Raw genomic sequence first — 27,199 nt, forward strand, 5'->3', positions numbered from 1 at the left:
ACAAAATGGTCCATAAAGGATACTGAGTATCTGTAGCCACAATAGCAGCAGCAGCCGTGGAAGCTAGTTAGGAAATGCAGCTCTTCTTTATTTTGCAAGCAAGCAGCCTAGAAATGCACAGAAGACCAAAGACCAGCCTCTTCCTGAAATCCAGAATTCACTGTGCACTTTGAAAGCACTCTGCCTGCTCTGACCATGGTGCTAAACCTGCTTTTAAATCTCGCTTTCAGGGGCAGATGTTAAAATTCAGCAGCTTGGCCCCAGATTTAGACCGTCTGAATGAACTTGGCTACAGGCTGCCCCTGAACGATAAAGAAATCAAGAGGATGCAGAGTCTGAACCGGCACTGGTCTCTGATCTCCTCTCAAACTACAGAAAGATTCAGGTAGAGTTACCAAGAGACGTTTTGGCCAGTCTGATATATCAGCAGAAATAAGTTCATGATTTGTATAAATTTATAAATGCTAGGTCTTTCTAATGATACAAAATTTGAACTAAAATCGAGAAACTCAAATTGTGAAGTGGTTTTCCATGTTTCATGGACTCGATATTGTTTTAATCAAAAAATAAAAAACACTTTTACCTAAGAATATGTTAAAGAAACATGTACAATATCGTTTTTTAAACTTACAGTTTTAAACTTTTTTTCTTCAGTTTTCTTTTTTTCTTTTTTAAAATCTTACCACCTAACTTGAAAGTTTTGTGGTCAAATTAGAATCGGAGGCAGATAGAAGATAAAGATATAAGATATAAGAATAAGCAGCAACATAACTACTTTTTTTCCTTCGTTCTGTCAGTAAGTTGCAGTCATTTTTGCTACAACATCAGACTTTCTTGGAAAAATGTGAAACATGGATGGAGTTCTTGATTCAAACAGAGCAAAAGTTAGCAGTAGAGATTTCAGGAAATTATCAGCATCTTTTGGAGCAGCAGAGAGCACATGAGGTAAGTTATGCCAGCAGATTTTGGGGTAATAAAATAGTTGAGGCCTTTGGAAGATGTTGCACGATGCCATGTGGAGGACTTCAAGTGCCGTATCTTGTGCCGAGACTATTCAAATGCGTCTTTTGCCGAGTCTGCTCAAAAAGCTTGAGGTTTCGTTAGCTTAATTACAAAAACGTGGTTCAGTTCCTCGCTCCGTAGTTGGTTATAAGCATGTGGCAGGCCTCAATACCCTGAAATGGATAGTGCCAAAACTGTGGTCGAAGTCTGTTTACAGAGGGGTGGGGGAGGGTAAGTGGAGAGGGTGTGTGCGGAAGGAGAGTAGAAAGTTAGACTCAGTTTTCAAATTGAGTTACAGATTACATTAACGTTGCCAAGGCTACTTGCTGGACAGATTGAGCTTTGATCTTAAAAGTCTTTGATAAATTAAAATCGCATGTTCTTTATAAAGCATATATGCATTCTATACTAGGAAATCAAGCTACTAAATATCCACAAGTGAACCTCTTACTCAAATTGTGTTATAATTATTTCTCAAGAAACACTGAGAATGAACTAGATACCAAAAGCAAATTAATTAATTAGTCTGTTTTACTATTTGCTGGTATAATCCAAGTTGCTCCACGTGTTTATGAAATATACACAGATGGAGAGATAGGATTTACCTAAAAGCAGAGAAAAAGCCCATGCAGAACTTAAAAGAGAATAAAACTAATTTTGAATCATTTTGTTTAAATTTAAAAAATAGAGAATTTAAACATTTTAAAATGTTTTTAAGTTTAGTTTTATCGAGTTGACCAATGATAAAATTAAAAGAATGAATCAAAATTACAGTGGGATATCATTTCACACCCACTAGGGCTACAATGAAAAAGATAACAAGTATTGATGAGGATGTAGAGGTATTGGAATCTTCATACATTGCTGGTGACAATGTAAAATGGTGATGTTTTTTGGAAAATAGTTTGGCATTTCCTCAAAATGTTAAGCGTAGAGTTACCATGTGACCCAGTAATTCCATTCCTAAGTATATACCCAAGGGAATTGAAAAATATATGTCCACACATATACGTGTGTGGACAAAAACTCATACAAGAATATTGTTTGTAGTGCCATTATTCATAATTGCCAAGAAGTGGATGTAACTCAAATATCCATCAACTGATGAATAAATAAAATATGGTATATACATACATTAGAATACAATTCAGCAATAAACAGAAGTGCAGTACTGAAACATACTGCAACATGAATCAACCTTGAAAACATTATGCTAAGTAGAAAGAAGCCAGTCACAAAAGGTAGTTCATTGCATGATTCCATTGATATGAAATGTCCAGGGTCGGCAAATCCATAAAGACAAAATAGATTAGTGGTTACCTAGGGCTGGCGTATTGAGAGGAAATGGTAAGTGACTGTTAATGAGTACGGAGTTCTTTCGGGGATAATGAAACTGATCTAGAATTAATTGTGGTGTTGGTTGTACAACTCTGAAAATATAGTAAAAACTATTAAATTATGTACTTAAATAGATGAATTGCATGGCATATGAATCATATCTCAGTAAAGCTGTTTAAACGACAATGGAAATAATTTGAAAGACTTGTATTTTTTCGTAGTGAGATAATTTTATTAATTGAATTAAATTGAAAAATATTGAGTTCCAAAAAAAGCGGGATTTTTTTTCCATTTTTCGACTTTTTAAAAGGTCCTAAGTTAGTCTCTGTCTGAAAATGGACCATATTCTGCATACAAAAAAAAACAAGAATACAATATATGTGTCAACTAACTTCACAGGTGATTTTGAAAGAGAGGAGGGGATCATAATTTTACTTTCAGCCAGTTTTTGTAAACAAAAATTAAACTTTAAGTATATCTTAATTAACGGTTTAAAAATACATTATTCCTACACTGCAGAATATCACACATATCCTGATTCAGCTGGAGATATTTTCCGCAATCTTGCTTAAACCAGAATTTTAAAAATCTTATTAGAAAACTGATCATTAAAATTAGGAACTCTAAAGTATGTTTTTCTTTTTTTAAAAAAATAATAGTTGTTTCAAGCAGAGATGTTCAGTCGTCAACAAATTTTGCACTCGATCATTACTGATGGCCAGCGTCTTCTGGAACAAGGTCAAGTTGATGACAGGTAGGATCTTTGATATATTATTATGAAGAAAGGTTCCAGTAAATTAGTCATTTTCTTTTTAATGAGCAGATTAGAGGGCATATATCCAATCTTCCTAGGGCAATTGTACTGCAATGGAGCCTCAGTAATTGCAGGAAAGGCTTGTCTGAATCTCTGAAATGATAGAGTATTGAATCTTTTTAAAGAACTGCTATTATATTATACGAAGGACATAGAGTACTTGGAAATCACCTAGCCAACCTTTGCTAGTAGTCTGTAGGAGACGGGAATTAATAAATAGATCAGAATGAATTGTATCAATGATGTATCAATGGTTTGTAAACAGATGCTTCTAACATTTTTATATGGTTACAGAAATTTTATGTCTAAAAGGAGCAGAGAGATCACTAGACCATCCTTCTTACTTATAGATGAAAACTCAAGGTCCTGAAATGTGAACTGATTTGACCAAGGTCATGGAACAGAGTACCACAGAATCAGGACTAGAACTCATGTATCTGGTTTTTAGTCAGGACCAGCCAGCTCTCCCATACCATGATAATTCTACCAGATTTGAAAATGCTATGCTACCTTAAGTCAGATTACACTCATCCTGAAATTCTACTTCCTCTTCATTTACTTAGCAGATTCTCTCTTTATTGAAAATGCAGAGGTATATATCTAGCTCCTCTTAAATTTATGGTGTGTGAAATTGATGATTCTGTACTATATTTACATTTCCTAGAATAATATTTACCCAATCTCATCTACTTTCTGTGGTGATATTTTCAGTATAAACTTCATTTATTTTATTACATATGTGTATATCTCCCATAATTGAGGACCGGTAGTTGTGATTATAATTAATTTAGTATTATTTTTTTAATAGAAAATAAATTATTTTTATTGAGAGGGTTTTTTTAAATGTTTTGGAACCAATTTCAGTTTTAAGTGGATATTTCTTTGGATGAACATGAAAGATTCTCATGGTTAAGCTTGGAACAACAAAATGTGATACCATATTTATTCTATTCTAAGTAAGCCAAATTTAATGTGAACTTTACAGAGAATTTAAAGCCTTCAAAATAAGACAAATTCAGATGTAATTAACTTATCTTTTGCTTTATCCTTCCCTAGCCAACTCTATAACAGTATTATAAAAGTTTGAGTCATTAAGTGAAATAAAATTTAAAATTCATGCACAAGCCAACATCTATTAAATTTTAAATGTTAACAGTTAGGGAAAAACACCAAAGAGATGAAAATATGAGGGTTGGACCTGAGGATAATTTTGAAAGTTGCAAGTAAAAAAAAAAAAATTCAGATTTGAACATGTCGACAGTAAGAAGTCCCCAGATTATCAATTTATTGTGTTTTAAAATTTTAGTTATCACTTTTTTCAGAGTTCAAGTTCAGCAGTGGGAACAGTGTCATGTTTTAAGTAGCTCCTCATGCTGGCAGGTAGCTCAGGACAGCTCTGTTCTTCAAAGTGAGGATAAAGATGCCACAAAGAGATCTTTGATGGTTACCTGGTAAGGAAAGCAATATGGAGGGTACTTTCTGTGTCAGAGGACATTCTCAAGTCCTGGAGTTATACTTTTTCAGAGGTGAGAGAGGCTTATAATTTTTAGGGGAGTCTTCATAAACTTAATTCGCCATTTTGGTTCTACTGCAATTAGATTATAAATATCTTTCAAAACCAGAATCACTAATAAAACTTTTGGTTACAAAACCAAAGTTTATAGTGGCCCTAGATATAGGTTTCAAGAATATTGGAACCCGGGATAGTAAGTCCAATTCAGATCTGAAGCCACCCTCATCCAGGAGAAATAGTATATCTAGGGAAGGAAAGCAAAACTAATATAATAGATCAAAGCAATGTTACACATTAGTAATAAAATATGTGGAGAACAGTATAAGCTGTAAAGAAACTCATTCTATTTGATACAAGGCAAACCAGTTCTAGAGCCACAAGTTGAATGTTAAAGAAAACTTCGTAAAGAACTGCCAACATTTTTTAAAGGTAGAAAGCACAGAGATAGGAAAAATGAACTGAAAAAAAAAATCTGAGCTTATTTAGCTGGAAATTGAGAAAGCATAAGTTAAATTTAATATGTGCATGTGTATGGACAACCTTTATACAGACAGTGATGAGTAGATAATTTTCATTTTTCTAAGAACAAAGTGAAGTGGGTTTAAAATGTAGAAGGGAAAATTTAGATTACTATGTGGAATAATTTGCTAAAGATTGGGGCTATTTATCGTAAGGTAATAACAGAGTTTATGGAGTACAGTTTTTAAAAAAAATCTTTAATAACATAATTTTATTTAAGTGGCTCATGACTCTAGCTAAAATAACCCAGTTTTGTTCATCCAAATTGCCTTATAATTCTAGCTGAAGACAGGTTGTAAATAAGCTTCGTTCCTCATTTTCTCCTGCAGTAGCGCTCATAAGATACTAACACATGCTGCACATGTCGCTATGGTTGTGCTCAGGGTTTGAGGACATTCTCATTGTAACTGCTGACCTATGCACTCTGGGAGAAAGTAAATGACAATGACCTTATAGATATGCCTTCAACCTCTACTGAAACATGAGAACACGCACTGTTTGCAAACACGATAGTTTAACTGTTAGCAATTTTTCAAATCACTTACAATAGACCTGATAACACGTCATGGCATGATATTCGAAAACCTCTGCCCTAGATCACTCCTCAGGGCTACGGTCATTGAATCTGTATACATTGGCTGATAATGTAACTACATCCAAAATAATAGTGCTTTCCCCCCGTGTCATTATTTCTTCACCAGAGATGAGTTCAACCTGAAGTTGACACTTCTCAGTAATCAATGGCAGGGAGTGATTCGCAGGGCCCAGCAAAGGAGAGGCATCATCGACAGCCAGATTCGCCAATGGCAACGCTACAGGGAGATGGCAGAAAAGCTTCGTAAATGGTTGGCTGAAGTGTCCTATCTACCCACGAGTGGTCTCGGAAGTGTCCCAATACCACTGCAGCAAGCGAGGACCCTCTTCGATGAAGTACAGGTAAGGCGCAAAACACGCTGTTTTTAAACCTCTTCTACAATCCCACTGTACACTTTACTCTAGCCTCAGTTCTTCAGAAAGATTCTGGAGTGACATTGGAATGAGGACAAACATTGTTCGCAAATGTCAACAGAAACAGAGAAAATAATTGCATTCCAAAGCCCGTAGTTGACGATGAAAGTCTGGCGAGCGCCAGCCTCTCACAGAGATTCCCTCCACTTCACACGCCCAGTCCTTCCAGCAGCTCTTGAAACTCAGCATGGAAGAAAGGCAACAGGGAGGGAAGCAAAACTTTGCATTGGTTATATGCATCTCACTCACGAGCAGTTAAAACATGTCACTGAACTATTCTGGAGAAGGGAAAAGGCTCAGTCCTTCTTGAGCTCTTTGTCCATTCCCGGTCTAGCCCCTAGGTCATCAGCCTGGGAATCTGAGACTCCAGCCTCTTAGATGGATGCTTCCTAGTGCTCTCGTAAGTCCTTCCCAGTGTATCTTGTGGGTTCCTGTTCCTTTGAATGTCACCATTTTCTGCTTCCTCTCTCCTCCTCACTTCTCTGGGAGATCTCATCTACACACATGGCTTCAACTACCCCTTACGAGCAGAGAAAGGCCAAATTGGTATCTTCTGGTCACATTTACCTCCTGAGCTTTCGACTCATATATTCAACTTCCCTTTAGATTCACATCTATGTGCATCTCAGACTTAATGTCTGTGGGCTTCAACAAAGCCCGTGATCTCTGGACCAACCATCCTCCATCAGCCCATTTCCTGTGTTCCCGATCTGAGGACATGTCATCACCAGCTATCAGCCGGGAACCCCAGAGTCATTCTATAGCTACACTCTTCTGTTTCTCCCCCTTTCCATATCCAATATTCCTCATTTCCATCCCTACTGCCATTGCTCAAGATTAGGTGCTCTTCCCGGCACGTGCTAGATGAACCCAACAGGTTTCTAACCTGTCTGAGTAAGTCTAGTATATACCCCTTCTCCATTGCATTTTCTACTATACTGTTGAATGCTTTAATGTAAACACATCGTTTCCCTGCGTAATATTCTTCTGTGAATCTCATTCAGTTTTTATTATAAAAACCAAATTCCTGTGCAAGGTGTGGTCTTGTCTGACCTTCTGCCACTTTCTTACATGCATCCTATATCCCAGGCACTGAAAACTACATCTGGAATCCTGAACTCCTCATATTTATCCTGAATAGTGAATTTGCCCATTCTCGTTTCTCTGCGTGGAAAGTGTCCTCTCCCTGACCCCTAGCCCTCATATGACACCAGGCCCTTCTTTATCTGGTTGTGTTCATATGTCTTTCAAGCCTTTATCACTTTGAGGAAGCCTCTCTGTGCACCCTGCATGGGTTGGAGAGGTGAGCCCTGGTCTTTCTTTGAATTAGGTAGTTTGTACTAAATATGCATCCCAAATGTTTTCTTCAAAAAACAAACAAAAAAAGATCTTACTAAAACTTGTGAAAAAACAAACAAAAATCCATATGTAGCAATGTGTTCCCTGTGCATCAGTCTTATAGCGCAGTTTCCACACTGCATCGTGACTGTATTTAACCTGGGGACAGAAACCTGTTGAATTCTCATTCACGTACACATCACTTCATTCATGCCCAAAGTACCAGCTCAGTAAATGCTTGTTCAATGAAAGACGCCACGCTCTGTAGGCAAAAATGGCAGGTCATTTAAAAATACTTAGAAGAGAGAAATGGTGAAGAAAAGAGTAAGAAAGTCAAAATCTACGGTTTCTCTTAGTTCAAAGAAAAAGTGTTCCTGCGACAACAAGGCAGCTACATCCTGACGGTGGAGGCTGGCAAGCAGCTCCTGATCTCTGCCGACAGCGGAGCTGAGGCCGCCTTGCAGGCTGAACTCACGGGAATCCAAGAGAAATGGAAATCGGCCAGCGCGCGTCTGGAGGAGCAGAAGAAGAAACTGTCCTTCTTGTTGAAAGTAAGTTCAGCCTCTTTCCTCCTATAGATGTAATACAGTTTAAATACTCTTTTGAGAGTTGTGCTGCTTCTTCCCATTGTTATCAGTGAATCTAATAAGGCAAAGGTCCTTAAGTCATACCCCGCAGTATTTTGATCCCCTCTCTGTGTCACATTTAAGATTTTGTCCTGTCTTATATAAAAGGGAAAAGTTTCCCGATTTTTAGCAATTTGTCTTTCAGGAAAATCCCCCAACAAAGCAGTTTTAAGTCTAATAAGACAGTCCAAGTGATGAATTCTGATTTATGGCCAGTGCTAAGCCAGGAGCTATATAAATCTGTATAAAATCTGTATAAAAAAACTGCATAAATCCAGACAGGAATGCAAAGAATAGATTCTCCTTTCTAACCTAAGGCTCTAAAGTGGTTTTTGAGATTGATATCTCTTATTTTATAGCAGGGAAAAACCTATCCAAGAAGATACTCTTGATTTGATCTTAGCTTATCCAAACGTGTTACTATGAGATCAAATCTCCAGGAGATGTATTAGCTTTTAGTTGGATACGGACAGTGCACTGATCACACAGCAAATTTAGGGAAATGTAGATTTATCCAGACCTCCCACAAGATACTTTTCTCCCTCACTTTCAAATCTATCTATAATACAAAATTGTATCTGCAGTTGAAAAAAGGCATGGTCTCTAAACTCAGATAAACCCAAGTTAAAACCATAGTAACCAAGTATCTTGGTTGGCTCAGTCTATCTAAGCCTCAGTTTCCTGATCCGTAGAGCGGGTATGGTTACATCTCCTTCACATGGCATTGTGAGGATTTAATGAAATGACGACGGTAACTCATGTGGCACAGTACCTAGCACACATTGAGCACTCTATAAATGATGCTAATTATCATTGTTGACATTATTCTCATTTTAAAAAGTGAGCACAGCTAAATATTACAGTTTTATATATATATAAATATATACATATAATATGTATATATATACATATAGATACACATATATACATATAATATGTGCGTATATATATACATATACATATATATATACATATATGTATACACATGTATACATATAATATGTGTATATATATATACATATATATATATATATAATCTGTTAAATTTGGCCTGTCACCTTTTTTTGATCAAAAGTAATAACTGAAGTTAATGGAATACTTTTTCTTTTTTAGTGCTTAAAGTATGCACAACTGTTGGGCTTATTCTATTAAATTTTATTTAATAATATATTACCTTGTGTGTAAGAATGCCACTGAACATCTGTTAAAGAACTATATTATTTGCACACAGTATGATTCATCAGTAACACAATAAGCCTCATTCTCTTCTCTTCAGTGTTTGCTTTAAGGAAAGGATTAAAAACACTGTTAACTCATTCTGTAGAGAGCATGTTAATCATATATTTTTCTTTATTTGTGATGGATTATTGGACACATTTCTAAGACCTAATAAGACAAGATGGCTGAGTCACTGCATTTGCTTTTCTTGTCAGTTTGTTGCTTGTCCACTTTGATAGATGTTTGCAGACCATGACATTTAGTTATTTCCATATAATTAATGTAGTAAAGAGACTTGAGCTCAGAATCTAAGCCGTCCTTGGAAAGGAAAATCCCTATTCTTGTTAAAGTTTATTTTATTTTGAATCATACACGAGATCCTATTTGCTTAAGGAGTTTACGAAGCTAAATTTTAATGTTTATACAGCTTCATTTTGCTGTATCTTTTCCCCACTGTTATAATATGCTTATTTATTTTCAGCTTTTAATTTAATACTCCAAGTGAATATGCCAAAAATACAGTAATTATAATTCTATGCCCTGAATATTTACCTGCTGCACTATCGCCTTTTAATTTTGTTATGAAAAATAAGAAGCTGACATTTTCTCTTTTAGATCAATGAACATTTATTGACTGTGGTTGATAGATTTCAGAGTGTGCGATGATTTACTTAAGAATGCTGTTCAATTTAAGCAGAAAGAGGATCTTTCTTTCTACTCATTATGCTTTGCATTGATGAATGAAGTGTAGCCTGGGAACACAGATATTTTAATAAAAAGAATGAACCAATCTGTCCAAGATAGACAATTTTTTTTGTTTTTTGTTTTTGTTATTTTCTTGTGAATGGGAAGAGGGAATGTGGTTATATACTCCAGAATGTTCTTTGAAGGAATTTAAAAGAGAAATGAGAGTCTTGAGCCAACTTTTAGTCAACACTTTCTAAAGAAGACAGTTGTAGCAAATGGCACCCATGGGTTGCTGCGTTAAAAATAAGTCACCAGAAGAGAAGATAGAAAGAACAAGAAAAGACTGGTAATGATGGAAGACATAATGTAAAGAAAAATGCAACATGATTTGGCACCATGCTAATTACTCAAAGCAACTCTAGCTGTCGTTAGAGTTTGGTAATCTAAGTTGTGGGAAGCGGCCACTGGGGAGGAGGCCAGGAATGAGGATTATTAGACAAAATTAAGATTTGTTTAGTTGAATTTAATTTGCATTGGCACTGAGACACCAAAGATGAGTTAATTTGTAGATAGAGAGCTATGAAGAATTAAGTCTCCAGTATGAGTCCTTTAATTTTTTTTTTTTTTAATTTTTTTTTTTTAATTACAAAGAAATACATGTGTCTGGTAAAAAAAAATTCAGATAGTAATTAAAATATTCAGAGTAAAAAACAAAATTTCCCCTGTACCACCACCCAAACCCTGTCATCTTCTCCAGCAGTAACCATTATTATTGTTTGGTGTGCAGCCCTTCAAAACACAACCACATAGTGTATGTTCTTGTGTCAGTAGGTAGAGCTCTCCCTATTCTACACGGCCTCACTCTACTTATCCAGCCATCTTCTTCTTCAGAGCACTCATCAGTACTTGGCATATTAGATGTAGAATTTAAAATTTTTACATTCTTTGTCTTCCTCCACTTATTGATTTGTTTGGGTTTTTTACATACTACATATTTGACTCTTTATTACATACGTTTCTGCACTCATCAAGATAAAGCCAGTCGAATGCCATTGCCATGCCTTTTGTGGTTGTGTTTCTACTTCTGTAACAATGCAAATGCAATATATAGTACTTATATATTGAACTGAGTGAGAGTCAGAGTTATATTATTTTTACATTCATCTCACTTCTTTTACTCACACATATTTTTATCCTGAAAGAGATTCCATTTCCTTTTCTTTATTTCTTATAGTGCATTTGAGATGGTGTAGGCATTGAGATAATTATGGGTGGCGTTAGGAAAGAGGAAAGTCCAGTGATTATATTCTCACCTCTGCAAATAGATTTAGATTCAGATAACATTTCTGAGTACCATAATATTCTGGACATTGTACTTGGTGCCATGACACCCATTGCTTCTTTTTATCCTCCAACAATTATAGTTTGTATTATTTCTATTTTCATAGGGAAAACCAAGACAGTGTATTACCTGCTTAAAGTCACATAGATAATAAGTAAGGGTCAGTTTACTCAGCTCATCTGATACCACCTACTACAAAAATGGATATGGACACGGCTTCACATCATCATCATCAGTGTAACTTTAATTCTTTCTCTGGGAATCTAGAAGAGTGTTTTTCTTTTTTTTTCTAATTTCCTACCAACAAAAAATAAAAACTCATGATTTTTTTTCCCTCTCCCATTTTTAGGACTGGGAAAAATGTGAGAATGGAATAGCCGAATCTCTGGAGAAACTACGAACTTTCAAAAAGAAACTTTCCCAGCCCCTACCGGATCATCACGAAGAGCTCCATGCAGAGCAAATGCGTTGCAAGGTAAATTCCTGGAATGAGCTTCTAACTGCCACCTACCTGTGTGCTTCTGTAATAACGCCTTCGGAAGCATAATCCAGTTGAACTCCTAGAGCCCTCTACATGGAGATGCAAGTTGCCTGGTATATTGCAATTAGAGCAATCTTTTTAAAGCATCTGCACTGGAGAGTCATTTTAGCAGAAGAGTCTAGTTTACAGAAAGAAGAATGAGGCTGGGCAGCCTGGAAATTCTGCAGAAAGCACCCCCCATTCAGCACTTCCCCCAGCACCCCCCTACCTCCAACCCCTGCCCCACGGAGGGACACACCCTGCTATCCAGACTCTACTGTAAGGAAAACAGGAATAGTAAATAGCTAGTCTCAGTTACTGCATAGTAACGCAATCCTTCAGTTACTAAGGGCCCTACTACTTAAAGATTATTATCAGCATCTCAAATCGTACTTGGAAACAAATCAGTAGCTAATGCAAACCACTCCCTGTGTCAGGAGCTCACTGAGACCAACATGATTTAGTGGCTTTAGGGTTTATTTCATTCATACCTGTCAAGTAGAGTTTCCTGGTGAGAGATTGGCAGATCATATGAAAACGACTGTTAAATTTTTAACCCCAAATTATACATGTTTTTGTGTTCCGAGTCATTTGCAAATTACTGCAGTAGAGCACACATACTTAAATAATTTGGATTTTAATCAGTTTTCTGCATCGCTTTGGCCAAGAAGGTAAACATTTAAGAAAGATTAATTTTTAAAGAAGTCTAGAAATCATAAAAAGTGTGAATATAAGATTTTTTTTGATATTACAATTTAAGAATATTCTTTGAAATTTGAAATAAAAGGCAGTATACTTTACATCACGGATGGTGAGTGAAATATCTTGAGGTGTAAATTCAGAAGTAAGCAAAAATTAAAAAGAATTTGTTTTAAAACTGTGATTGTAAATGTAAAACAAACTATTAAAGAAAACTTCCAATAAGCAGGAATGGGGCCTTATTAGGATCCTCCTGTGTGCCAGTAATTATATCAGTGTTACCTCCGTTGGCTCATGAGGACAAAATGTTCTTTCCGTTTCTGCAGATATGCAAACTGAGGCTTCTGGAAGTTTAATAACTTTTCAAAATTAGTAAACATCGAAGTTACCTGAATCCAAAGGCTTTATTTTTACTACGTAGACTCATCTAATGGAGTCTGTGAGTCTGAGAGAGTGGTTTCTGGTGATGGCAGTGGTATTATTTTTTTAATCCTTACACCAAATCTGATGTTTGATTTGGGGGTTAGAAATTGTTATTAAAAGAGGAAAACCTTTACATTGGTATGACAATTTAATATGTCTACACATATAAACAGAAATGCTTCATATTTAATGTGCCTGTACTATTTTGGTCATTCAGCCTAAAACTGTTACCATGGGACCTCATCTCTCAAAATACACAACAGTTACTAGCATGCCCTGCTATTAAGTTTGGAAATTAAAAGGATGCATTTTGATTCAGCTCTCTGCTACTCTTCCCCCAAACCACCCTTAACAGCAAAACAAAGCAATTATCCGGAAAATTCAGGCTGAAACCTTGTTTGAGGCAATTGCCTGGGAAGTTAGCCTCAGACAGTACCGTTAATTGCTTTGCCTTTGGAAACTTGCCTCCTGTGTGAAGGCAAAAAGAGAAGGGAAAAGCCATGTGAAGTATTCTATTTATATACTAAATTAGCTGGAATCTAAAAACATCAAGAGCTGGGGAAAAAACATGAGTTATACAAATTGCAAAACCTGTTCAACCATTGGGGAAACTAATGTCAACTTATTTAAATATCGTTTTATATTTTTTTCTTAAATCATTCCCATAAAGATCAGAAGACATATTTTTTACAGTTACTTAAAGAAATCTCTGCTCCTGCAGAAAATGCATTCAGTCCATTATTTTAAATCGAATAATAGCAGCAACAGATCTTTTCAGCTATTACATTATAAGTCTATATTGTAGAATGTAGCAATTCATAGTGTTTGAAGATGAAAGTTAAATCTAGGAGTTTGGGGTTTTAAAAAAGATTTGATTTACATGATCAGTAACTCAAGACAAAAAGAAAGGATGGGTTAGGGGGTTACGAAGTCAGTTTAAAAGAAAAGTTCAATGAAGTGCTGAAATGTCAAAGAAAAGATGATCAAAAATGATCAATGAAATGGTGAACAGATGGCAGGAAGATTCTGTAGGCAACATGATATTTAATCAGAAGAACTTGACAAATTATCAAGGTGTGTAGGAAGCAAATAAGTAGATACCAAGTTAGATGTTCGAACAGAGTGGGATGGAAAGGTAATTGTATCAAGAAGGGATTCTGAATATACTACAGAAATTGTTGATGACGGATGTCAGTGGGTATTCAAGATTTGTTTTGTTTTGTTTTGTTTTGTTTTGTTGTTTTTTAATCCAGGAATTGGAAAATGCAGTGGGGAGCTGGACAGACGACTTGGCACAGCTGACACTACTGAAGGACACCCTCTGTACCTACATCAGTGCCGATGATATCTCCATCCTGAACGAACGCGTGGAGCTTCTGCAGAGGCAGTGGGAAGAACTCTGCCATCAGGTAAGATAAATGCTACACTCAGCATTAGCTCAGAAAGGTGGAAACCTGGCAGAGGATTTGGAATGTCAAATGTCTTGAGCCACATTTGGACCCGTCCCATAACTCATAGTGAGCACAGAGGAAGAACTCTGTGATTACTACAATAATATTTCGGATGAAGACAATTATTTCTTACCCTTCTATATTTAAGATGCATTCAAACTGGATTTGTTTTGTTCATTCTTTCACTGACTGGCACAAAATTTTAAAGAGGAATCAAGTTTTGTGGTTCATGGATATGGTTTTGCTAGGTAGATATTAGTGATCTCTTTCTTACTTTAAACATGTGAAAAACCATTGTTTTATTTGCAATTTTAGAAGATACTGTGGAACTGGTTTTGTATATGGCACATTTATCATTGCTGTTGATTTACCATGGTGGTTTTTAATAATTCATGCTTTGAGACATTTTTAGTCACACTTCACTCATTTATTAATTATCTTCTATATGTATAATACCTTAAAAGAGATCCCACATTGGGTTTTGATTTGGAAATGAAAGGAAAAGATTGGTGGAAAAGTCATGAGAAGACATTCAAGGCCAAAGGAATAACATCGACTGAAGGCCCACAAGTGAAGAACAGGCTCTGACCGATGGCCTGGAGATTCTACTCACCAAGAAGCAGGGACCATGTCTGTCATGTCCCTTCCTGTTCCCAGTTGCCTTGCCTGGCACATAATAAGCTGTGATGCATATTTGTTAAATGAGTCAGTCACAGTAATTATTGTGAATTTCACAAGCTGCAGTAAACTTCCCTATGATCAAGTTTACAGTTGAGCTGAGACTAAAATTAGTCCAGAAGAATCTATACGGTAAAGAACACTGGGTATAAACAAGTTCATGTCTAGCACTACTTGCTGACTCAATACTTTTCAACATATTAGGTGAAATGAATTGGACTAGATCCATGTCTCAGGCTAACTGATGTCGTACTTTAGAGATCGCACTTTAGATATTGACTCCTATTTCCTTCCCAAGCCTGCCTTGAATTGCCCTACTCCAAGACCTTGCTCAGGCCATTCTTCCTGTCTAGATTGACTTATTCCTTCCCTTCCATTTTCTAAGCCATCTTCTTCTTTCAAATGCCACAACACCTATGATGTCATTGTTTGCGATGCTCGGACCTCAGTATTTTTCTGCTTCTCTGAAGTCCCATTTCTCTTGCGTTCTGTGCCGTCATGGGTCAGTGCATTGTTCCTCTCTTCTTTTTTTAATGTTTGTGACTTGATTTCAAGACTATGAAGTCCTTGAGGACAAAGACCATTTCTTTTTATCAACGGTGCCTGGAGAAGCTAAATGGTCATATGTACTGTTAATAATTTAGACAAGCCTTTAGGACATTTGTTTTATATCTTTATACTTATGTTCCTCTAAATGTAAAATAATGACAAGGTTTCTGAATATTTTGAAGTTAAGATTATGATTATGCAATACTTTTCAATTTCTGAAAACTAGTACTGTGTAGAAATACCATGAGGTACAAAGGGCACCAATTTCCAGTTACAAGATGAGTAAATCCTGCGGCTCTAACTTACCGCGTGGTGACTCTGATTCACGGACTGTACTATGGACTTGAAAGTTGCTTAAAAAGTAGATCTTAAATGTTCTAACCACACAAAACAGGTAATTATGTAAGGTGATAGGTATGTTAACTAACCTGGTGGTAGTCGTTTCTCCGTATACATGTGTACAAAATCATCACATTGTACACCTTAAACTTACACAATGTTATGTCAATTATATATCAGTAAAGCTGGAAAAAGAAAAAAGGAAAAAAATTTATGCTGGAAAATTGCTCACCAGTCATAGATATATAGAGACATACAGAGAGACAACAGTGCATTTAGAAGTACATTTTGAAAGCTGCTGTTGATCATACGATATGCCATAAAGAGATTCATACCTGTGAGTGGACTCGAACGTAAGTAAAAAAGGAAGCAGACTGAATATATAGTGTTTTTAAGGCATGAAGCTAAAGTGTACATCTCTCACATTCCTTCCATCTAATAAGAATATTTAAACAGGTGAGAGTTTAGTCATGGTCATACCAAAGGTGCCAGGATATTAATGTAAGGAGGCATGTAGATCAGTTACTAGTTCTTGAGTTAGTGTTTCCGGAGAAATTCTCTTAAGTATGAAACCACAAAAGGAAATGAGCCTGTGCCTATGTCTCATTTTAAAAGTTACAAACTTGAAATAAACATGGCAGTATCCCTCTGTAAAGAGTGAGGGGTCTGTTCGTATTCCAGTCAAAGCAGCTGATGGGAAGGCAGGAGTAATTGGGACTCAGATGAGAACGAGGAAGAAGTGCTGTAAGTAAATGTGGCAGAGCAGAGTTAAAATGTTAAAGTATCGCATTTTCAAATAGACTCCCCAAATGGTTGATTGCGCCTGTGTGCAGCCAGCCATAGCTTATGTTTGCTTTTATTTCTGTTTTGGTTTCTAGATGCATCTGTAATTCTGATTGAGATATAAATATATCATCATTGTAATTGCTCGGTATTTTTCAAATTGTCGTGGTAAAAATATTTGAAGTAGAAAAGGATGTATTTCCTGTTCAGCTGCCTCACTCTGTGAAGGTTTTAGCTGGTACTTGTCAGCTGGTGGCAACGCAGTGTGTTTACACCCTTCAGAAAATGTAAATATGTGCTAAGATGATAAATAATTTGAGGGTTTCAGCCGAACCCAAAGAAAATGGTGGTAGTGTTCCCTTATCATACGACCTAAATATTAGTTTTACAAACCAAAAGGAAAATGCTCTCCCAATTATGAATTTAAATCTTTTGAAAGGCTTTTGGTACGTTTGCAGTACATATAGCCTACCTCTTGCTCTTTGAGCTCTTGCTCTGAGTAAGCAAATGAAAGCAACACTTCCACGGTGTGTGATAAACACTAGATATACACATATTCCAGCTACTTAGTGGAGATATTGAATATAGAGGACTGTCGAGGAGGAAACAAAATGAAAAGCTCAAATGATGCCCTGTAGTCGTGTATAGCAGTAGCAGTATATCAATGGCCTGTTTTTGTTAAGTTTTTAGTATTTACCTGTCACTTTCTTAAATCATTGTGTTCTATTATGAGCCTACTGTATTCCAGTACATAGGACAATGCTTGGCGCATAGTAGATACTCGTTCACTGTAAACGATAAACATTTGTTTAATGAATTTTGGAACCAATGGAAGATGAGTTTACAAATGAAGAAAGTAAGACTTGGAGAAGATGAATAACCCAGCCCTGGTCATATCATTAGTGCATGATGAAGACTGTTTTTGAATCTCACTTGCCTCTGGATATTTGATCATGTTATATTACAGCCTCTATCAAAGACTCAAGCTTTTGCTGGTCCTATCTCATATTGACTATAAACCAATGTCCCTAACCTCTTTCCTTGTCTCTGGAATGGGGATAATAATACCTACCTGTCAAAGAAATATATAATATTTTTCAACTGTTGGTCATCTTTTCTGCAGATGTTTTTGAGAAAAGCCCTGGAAATCATTCCTGCGCATGGCCAAGATTGGGGGAAGCAGAAGGGAGGAGCTACATATAGCAAGACCTGTTAATCATAAGTCTCAAAGGCAGGAGTTTCTAGTCTTTTCTTGGAAAATGTTTGCTTTGAGAGATTCCAGTTAGGAAAATGTAGCTTCAGCTTGGACGTCATTGAACCAGAATTTTAACTATCAGCCACACTCCTAACTCTGATGCTCTGAATGAAAAGAAAAAAGTCATATCCACCAGAAAATTCAAAATCTTAGTATTCTAGCAGATCAGAATACTGTACACTCTGCCGGCAGAGTCCTAGAGGAAAGGGCAGAGAAGGAAGCCATGTGCTCTTATCATCAGCGCAGTCTTGGAACAGCAAAGCATAGGTGAAATTTGTCCCCAAAACTTTTGAACCTGTGTTTTCTTAGCCTTTTCCATTCCTATCAGTATCCATCCACCCCTCCCCACCCTGACCCCCATACCAGGTAAATTCACTCTTTGGCTGTTTTGTATTTTTCTGCCTCAAAAAAAACTTTTTTTTAGTGAAAGTATAATAATCCTATATTATATCTACAGAGGACCAACTATAGTGTACAGCTGGATTGTTCAGAATGTGTCGGCAGTGAACAGGCACATGGCTCTCCAGGAGGGAAGCACAGGGTTCAATACCTCCCACTTGTCTTAATGGCAGAGACTTGTGAAAACTCGATGCTAAAGAGCAGTGTCCCTGGACTGCACCTCAGGGAATGACACCTAAAGACAGGCACTATCGCTTCTATGGGTCCGCCCAGCAAGTGCATGGGCTATTTCCCCCAGGATATGAGTTCCACTCTGATTATCCTTTTGCATTTTCTCTCATTTTAAACTTTTCAGCTCTCCCTAAGGCGGCAGCAAGTAAGAGAGAGGTTGAATGAATGGGCAGTCTTCAGTGAGAAGAACAAGGAGCTTTGCGAATGGTTGACTCAGATGGAAAGCAAAGTTTCCCAAAATGGAGACATTCTCATTGAAGAAATGATAGAGAAGCTCAGGAAGGTATGAGATGCCTGGCTACATATGTTTTTACTCTTCCTAATGCTTAGGCGTACTTTTAATAGGTAGATGGCCTGGCTCATAATTACGTTTCTGTCACTCTATTACAAATGTTTTACCTTCTTAATATAAAACAAACTTGCATGGAAAAGCTTCTTTTACGTTAAAAATACAGAGAATATTTTCACTTTGTAATGATATAGATTATCTGCTGATAAATAACATTCACTATTTTGGGGTGTAGTTACCAGTTCAGTGGGAATCATTAATGCATATTAGTTTTCTTTTGTGTTTCTTGTTTTTGTTTTTAAAGCGGTAACATCACTAGAGAGGAACTAAGAAAAAAATCCTAGGATCAAGAAAACTGACAGTTTCTTTAGAAAACATAATGTATAAACATAATTTATAAACCTGAGAAATAGGTTCTACGAAGTCTTGTACACATGGACAGATATTCACGGGGTATTCCTCATGCCCAAACTATTCCTAAGCGCTAGAAAACTGTAATTATCACGTTTCTAGTACAGCCAAGCTGAAAGTATCAGGAATATGCTTTCTGACCTCTATGATTGCTACCTATTACACAGGATTATCAAGAGGAAATTGCTATTGCCCAAGAGAACAAAATCCAGCTTCAACAAATGGGAGAACGACTTGCTAGAGCCAGCCATGAAAGCAAAGCCTCTGAGATCGAATACAAGCTCGGAAAGGTCAACGACCGGTGGCAGCATCTCCTGGATCTCATGGCAGCCAGGTAACAAGGACCTGTCAATAGACACGTGCGTGCAGAGTTTTAAAGCGTTCAGTCCATCTTACATTTCAGCTAGAGATAATCCAATAAATCTCCGTTCTTCATTCCAGCATTTTAGTTCATGCTTTTCTCATAAATGTCACTTCTGTTAACTTTAAAATTCTCATTTTATAAACTTAATGGTGTTTGCAGTTAGCTGAAAGAAAGTCATATCCAAACAAAATTTATTCTCAAGAGAAAATTATTTATTTTAGGACTTCATGGATATTCGGCTGCCTGAAAGGAAGAATGTAAAACTGTCAACCATTATCTTGGGGGGTGTTTTGGTCTACAGTAGCCAAAAAAAAAAAGTTTTCACATTCCTACTTATTTCTCACTAGCAAGGAATAAAGCTAAATATTGCCACTCTATTTAGTTGTAAAAATAATCTGCTTCATTATTGTAATTTTGTGCTTAGCTTTTAATGATAACTATTAAGTGTCTGCCTCATCTATAAGAGGAATATTACATTCAGGTTCTATTGCAGAAGGGCAGGGTGAGTAAAAGGAATAAAATCAAAAAGAAAAATATATACAAGGGTCTTTACTAGCATATAGAAGTCTGACATAATTGAATGAGGTAGTGTTATTTGATGTGAAAAGAGGGAATGACTAAGTAGATGCTTTAGGTTAGCTGGACGTCACTTCATGTTGGAATGCAGGCTCTATGAGAGCAGACATCTTTGCCCATTCTGTTCAATGAATATTGCAAACACCAAGAACAGCACCTGGATGCAATGAATGAATGAATGAATATTTGAATATTTGAATGGGTATTCTTCTTTGTGGCAGTTTGCAGAGTTGGAATGTAACAAATGCTTCTGATTCACAGCCATTTTGGAGCTAATCCCCAATACACTTTTTTATCTGTGTTCCTTTCTTGAGCCGTGCTACATAAAAATGGACACGAAACAGAGCCTTTTGAATACTGTGTGCCCACAAAAACTGCATGTAGGCATGACAATTCCATATGTTAATTTTGAAAACATTTTGTATATTTTTTTTTCTATAATGGAGTTATCAAAGAGGATCTAATTTAAGAAAAAAGTGACATAATTTATTATATTTTCATAAAACAAAAATGGAATAAATGCTTACATTCATTTACAAATTTTCAAAATGTTTAACAGTTAGCACTGTAACAGCTAACATTTATCTAACCCCTAGTTTGTGCCAGTGACGATGCTACAGGCTTCATACGCATCTTCTCATGAGTTCTTCACAACACACTTTGAAGTGCACATTATTATTATACTTGTTTTCCAAATGCAGAAGCTGAAGCTTGGGTTTGTCCATGGTCACAAGTGCTGAGTGCCAGAGCCTGCACCCTGAGACTGCACAGCCCATGGTCTAGAGCACTGTGCTCTCTTAGCTGCCAGACTTATGACTTCCTTATCTCTGTATTCATGGTGGGAGTACAGATAGCCAAAGAAATCAAGTAAAATGATGAGCTAAATGCTCTAAGCAATAGTACTATAAAGAGATGGAAGTGTACAGTTCAATTTAAATTACTGTAAGTTTTTAGGCATCTTTGTAGGTTTAGGATCCCAATGCTCTGTTTGAGATTCTCAGTCACTGATAAAATCTTATTTCAGAAGGAGAAATTAAATCCTCTTGTGCTATAAATACCCTTCTTCGGGAAGCCACCCTCTTGGTAAACAGTCCTGAATTCTTTTGGTCAGGTGATGACTCATGGATTGGCTTGCATTGCCATGTAATTCAGCTAAACCAGTTAACATTCTTTATTTTAATTTTGCGTGGCTCAATGGTGTGAAATATGAGGACACACTATGTCAAAGATGTTTTAAATTTGATATAATTTAAGCATAAGCAGCTAGGTTAGTGTATGCCCACCTGTTAGCCAACATTACATCAAATGAATTAGGTGTTTTAGCCTCAAAAATCATGATTATTTATAACTTCTCTGTCTGATGGTTCAAGGGAGAATTTTTTAGATGTTATTTAGTTTATTTTTCCAAAGGATACATTACTAAAGTTGAATCAGTTAAATATTTATAATGTACATATACTATAGTCCCAAAAATGCTTGTATGTTTCTACTTTTGTGAAGTAGACTATTGTGGGAGACTTTTGTACATATGTTGTCCATTTCTAATTGCCTCCTTCCAAAGTGGACTAGATGATGTGTTGACCATTAACTTATCTTCAAGTTTAATGCCACACAGTATTCATAGTCTCCTTGAAGCCTCTCCTAAATGACCCTCCACCATTACATTTGCTTTCTATCTCCTTGTTTATCAGAGCTTGCTAGTGCACAAACTAGATGCCACCTCCTACACCCAAATTCCACTATGACCTGCCAGCTGAAATATTTGGTTTCTATGATTCAGTCTCATTCAACGCTCTTCCCTCTTTCGACTTTTTTTGTCATACTGATTCATTAAAACAGAACATAACCTAGTTATGCCTTTTGACATTTCTTTGTGTTTTGGTGCTCTCGTGGGAATGGAGAGGTTATTCTTGAAGATGATTTTAAGTGAGAATTTTCTAGATGTTATTTAGTTTATTTTTTCAAAAGATACATTACTAAAGTTGAATTTTCAGTGAATAGATTATATTTTCAGTGAATAGCTTCCCAAATAACAGAAATATGCTGATGAGAGACAGACAGACACAGAGACAGACAGAGGAAGATTCACCAATAATGATCCTATTACTACGGACAAATAGAACGCATGGTTGTGTCAACTTCCTATCACTAGTGGATTAATTTAGACCATTCTGAGTATAAAACAGATGTGTTTTGCATTGAATTTTTTAACCATTCTCAATCGTTGTCAGTTTTTTAGGGCAACGAGATGTGCTCAGTTACTTTTAGGGCTCAGTGGACAGCGTTGCATACTTTCCATACTTTCTAGACCTTCTCGGTCCAGGATAGCAGTCACTAGCTAGGTGAGGCTATTTAAACTTAGTGAAATGGAATACAATTAAATTACAGTTTAATTTTAAGTCTAGTCAGTTGCACTAGCCACATTGCCAATGTTTAATAACCACATGAGGATGATGGCTACCTTACTGGGCACTACAGATTCACAATCTTTTCATCATCCCAGAAAGTTCTATTGTTCAGCACTGGCTTAGACAATTGAAAGCATTTCTGAGCCCTTGATTTTCACTAAGAGTCGACATAAGAAACAGTCATCATTGTAATTTCTATAAAACTGTCTTTAAGGAATCTGGCTTTCATTTTGTCAGTGAACTCTCTGAAAAAAACCCACATAGCAATTTTTCTAGAGCTCAGGAGTAACAGAAAATTTGTCTTTTAGCATTAGTTTTTTAGTGCTTCTTATAATAGACAATGCATTTTTGAACATTTCCTATCTCAGGGTCTAGGCAAGTCAGACTTAAGTCGTTTGCTCTGCTGTAATGACTTAAAAAAATTAACTAGATTCTCTAAAATAAGTATATTCTTCTTCCCTGCATCAAACCTAAATCCCCATCACCAGAACAAAAGCACACTTTAGTTACTTGGCTTTGTTTTTTTCTTTCAATAACAATTTTATTGACATATAATTTACATACTGTATAACGCTTCTATCAAAAGTATATAATTCAGTGATTTTTTAGTATATTTACAGAGCGTTACATTCATCACCACTATCAATTTTAGAACAGTTTTGTCCCCACCAAATAAAACCCTATTACCCATTAACAATCCCTTTTCCTCCCTCTACTCTCCTTCCTCCAGCCCCGGTCCACCCCTAATCCACTTTTTGTCTGTATAGATTTACGCATTTTGGTAGGTTCATGTACATGGAATTATATAATACATGGTGTTTCTGTGACTGGTTGCTTTTACTCTGTGTATTTATTATAGTTCTATTGAACATTGCATAGAAGTAGAGTAAAAACAAATGCAATTCATAAAAACCTATCAAATGCCTCCCACGTATGAACTGCACATATTGCAACAAGGCAGAGGTTGGCAGACTTCCTGCTCAGGACCAGAGAGTAGAGATTTTAGGCTTTGTGGGCCAGACGGTTGCTACCAAAACTCTTGTGTCGTTGAATGGCAAAAGCAGCCATAGAGAATACGTCAACAGAAAAGCCAGGCTGGGTTCCCATGGCATTTTATTTACCAAAACAGGTGGGCAGCTGTAGTTGGCTGATGCCAGCTCTCACAGGTACAGATGAAAAAGAAAATGGTCTCTAACCAAATAAGGGTAGTAAAGCAAGTATGCACATGACTCCTCACCCCAGGGCCTTCCTCTTCCTGTTGTATCTTCCCCTCAGTCCCCCGCCCCCACCTGGCCTGACCAGCTCCTAGCTCTTCACCTTCTTTCTTTTCTCCAGCTCAGGTCAAATTCTTCTTACCTGCTCACGAGGCTTTCTGTACTTCTCCTTCATAGCATTTCCCTCTCCATAATAAATACCTTTGTGGGGCCAGTTGATTAAAGGTTTCTTTTCTCTTCGAAAATGTAAGCGTATCCAACTTGAGCACCAGTGTCATCCCAGGACCTGACAGTTCTTCTGACAGAGTGGTCCCTCCAGTATTTGTTGAGTTTCTCCCATCTACAGCATAGGATGGAAAGTGGCAGACGTACAGAGAAGAGTAAAGCTGAGCTCAGGCTTAGGTCTTCAGCTGCCCAGGTTGTAACGTGTTTCTGCTTCACCTACACCACACGTTACTTGTCTTCTCACTACCTCAGTTACCACATGTGCAAAAGGTTATTCGGAGGTTTAGATGAGATAGTACCTGTGAACCACTTAGCACGTGAAATGCTCAATAAACATCAGCTCTCATCTCAGAGGGAGTTCAGAGGCTCTACTTTAGAGGTGGGTAAACAGCATGTGCAGTGCAAAAGAGGCTTTGCGCAGTTGTGGCAGCTGGCCTCAGACAGAGTTTCGGTCTAACGGGAGTTCTGCCCGCACTAGAGGAAAAAGGAGACTTCATTCTTGGCATTTATGGCTGGTATTGTCTCATTGTAGTCAGTCCAGAGATATCTGACTAAGACCAGGAAAGCAGAGATGCAGCAAGCATGGAAACAGCACAGAGCTCATCAGGAAACCTGAGTTTAGTCCTCCCTGTTCTGGCTGTGTGACCTAGGGCTTTCTGCATAACCTCTCTGAGCCCAAGATGCCTCATTTTCAAAATAACTGCCACATCTCCAATGAGACAACATGGGAAAGGACCATAGACACTATTAAAACGCTATGTATGGCAATCTCATTCTTCTACAGAGCTGCAGAGTAGTCATGGTTTTAATATACCATGATTTATCCAGTATTTTCCCTATTGGTAGACATTTATATTGTTATTTTTTTTTGATGTTGCTACAATTGTATCTTTAAAGCCTTGACTTGCCTCATATTTAATTCACTGGATTAAATGTATCATGCTAATGATAATGAGCAGGGGAGGAAAAAAACAAACTTTAACCCATGAGGAAAACTGAATAAAGTAAAAAGGAATTAAACTAAAGAAATAATGGCAATAAAAAAGTTTAAAGTTCTCAAGTTTTTTTTAATGTTATTCATAATCAAGAAAAAATAAATTTTCCTACTATTATGATTCATGACCAATATATTCCTTTAACCAAAGTTATGTTCACATTCCCGATATGTTAAAAATACATCAGAGGAGTGATTGTTGTATTTTAAAAAGTCACAATAGGATATGTTTAAGTGGCAAGATTTGAAAAATAATTTTATTTATCACTAACTTTTCTGGAGTATGTTTCTTATATATAAAATACAGGTGTGCTTCTTTTACAAAGAAAATGTGTTGTTCTTTTAAAAGCAGTCAACTCACACAAGCAAAACCAAATGTCTTGTGTTATTTTAGATGCAATTCATTATATACAGCTTTTAAAAAGAACTTGGCAAACGTTCATTCTTTATTAAGTTATTTCTAACTTATTTGTGTGTATGTATACCTTACTCCAAACAGAATTTAAAGCAGCCAGCATTAGTCACATTGTATTAAATTACCAGTAATTAATAATTTGGAAGATTATTTTCTTTAAAAGTTAAATTATGACATTAATACAGACTCAGTGCAGAAAATTTGGAAACTCTTGAAATTCACAAAAGAAAAAAAAGTTACCTGAAATTCCACCAAGCAAATGAATACTTTTGTTTTTAATCATCTTAAAATGAACACATTATTTTTGTTACTTTCCGTTATTATTTTTAAAAGGACAAAGGCTTTAAATATGTAAGGGGAGAATAATATTTTTTCTTTATTTTCACGCTCACATAGTCTGTCTACTCAAAGATCAAGACCAAGTACTTTCCCGCAGAATATCGTCTCCATCCTGCCTTCCCTGACCGCCCCTAAAACTCCTACTTACACCACTTAGCTGGCATATGAGGCTGAAGAAGAAAAGAAATTGCTCCTCTTTGCTACTGCAATCGGCTGTGCTTGTGGAGGTTTTGTTTGTTTGCATTTGAGTGATTTATTTTTTTCAAACATCTTGTCCGAGTTAACAAATAAATAGCCCACAAGAAAAGGTGACTGTCCTTGCAGAGCGATGGAGTGTCTGCAGCCGGCCTTATTTTGATGGCTTTCTTTCTTTAGACCTGGAGCCTCCCCCTCCTTGCAAATTACCCTGAGCCTTTCCCCTTCTTACACTCGTGGCCTACATTCCAGGAGATCAAGCCTGGCACATGTTAATGAATGTAGGTTTTATTTAGAAACATGACCACTTGTCACTGCTCAGTGTCATATTATCAGGCAGAGAGACTTACCAACATTTGTCTAGGGTGAGCATTTTCATACTTCCACGTACAGACAAGGGGAAACTTTCATCCCTACTCAGAGTTTAGCCTTTTGCTCTACAGACTTAACTTTTTGCAAGTGGAAGCTTCATGGTGGTGGCGAAAATCTGTGTGCCTCGAGGATGGCAGAGGACGGCTGTGCGGACTCAGATCTTCCAGAGTGTAACTGCGATGTCACAAGGCAGGCATCTCCTTGAGTTTCTTCCATTACGCATAGCTTTCGTGTTACGTGAGGTTTATAGGGTAGATGCTGGAGCTTTACTCTATAATTGTTTTTGCAAATGTTAAGTGGAGATGATTGGGGTTAGGAGATCGTTGGCTGTGGACTCCTGAGAGTTATTTGTTGATCTGTTTTCTTGTTCCCTGACTGGGCATGCAGAGCTGGATGAAAAGGCGAATGGACTTGGTTATGGCTTGGAATTCCAGTTGTCTCTGGACCGTATGCCTCATCCAAGGGTATAGCTACAGTAGAAAGCAGGAGACACAGGAAAGAGATTCAGAAAAAGATCCAGTAAAAAGATCCGGTTAGTCCATCATCTGCTATTTAAAGGATGGGCTCCTGATGAAATAGAAATTCAGCCTTCTCCAGCTCACAGCTTTGTAGCTGAAAGTTTTCTTTTTATTAAATAAAAATCTACTCATATTTTAAGAGCCTGG

General features: G+C 36.8%; 1 protein-coding gene across 14 annotated transcripts in view; it reads left to right on the forward strand.

The window, feature by feature from the left end:
- The window catches only part of SYNE1 (spectrin repeat containing nuclear envelope protein 1), a 406,416-nt gene that overhangs the window by 320,763 nt on the left and 58,454 nt on the right, over positions 1 to 27,199 (forward strand). For 13 of the 14 annotated variants that reach the window (XM_039851332.1, XM_039851327.1, XM_039851325.1 and 10 more), the window contains 9 exons: positions 231 to 385; positions 798 to 945; positions 3,000 to 3,094; positions 5,888 to 6,122; positions 7,889 to 8,083; positions 11,755 to 11,880; positions 14,301 to 14,456; positions 18,857 to 19,015; positions 19,600 to 19,766. In XM_039851332.1, the coding sequence (XP_039707266.1) occupies positions 231 to 385; positions 798 to 945; positions 3,000 to 3,094; positions 5,888 to 6,122; positions 7,889 to 8,083; positions 11,755 to 11,880; positions 14,301 to 14,456; positions 18,857 to 19,015; positions 19,600 to 19,766 (1,436 nt within the window). Of the gene's footprint in view, positions 1 to 230; positions 386 to 797; positions 946 to 2,999; positions 3,095 to 5,887; positions 6,123 to 7,888; positions 8,084 to 11,754; positions 11,881 to 14,300; positions 14,457 to 15,971; positions 16,809 to 18,856; positions 19,016 to 19,599; positions 19,767 to 27,199 lie in introns of those variants that run through there. The other variant, XM_039851331.1, reaches the window with a different exon arrangement.

The sequence above is a fragment of the Pteropus medius genome, unplaced genomic scaffold (genome assembly GCF_902729225.1).
Source record: "Pteropus medius unplaced genomic scaffold, Ma_sr-lr_union100, whole genome shotgun sequence".
Lineage (NCBI taxonomy): Eukaryota > Metazoa > Chordata > Mammalia > Chiroptera > Pteropodidae > Pteropus > Pteropus medius.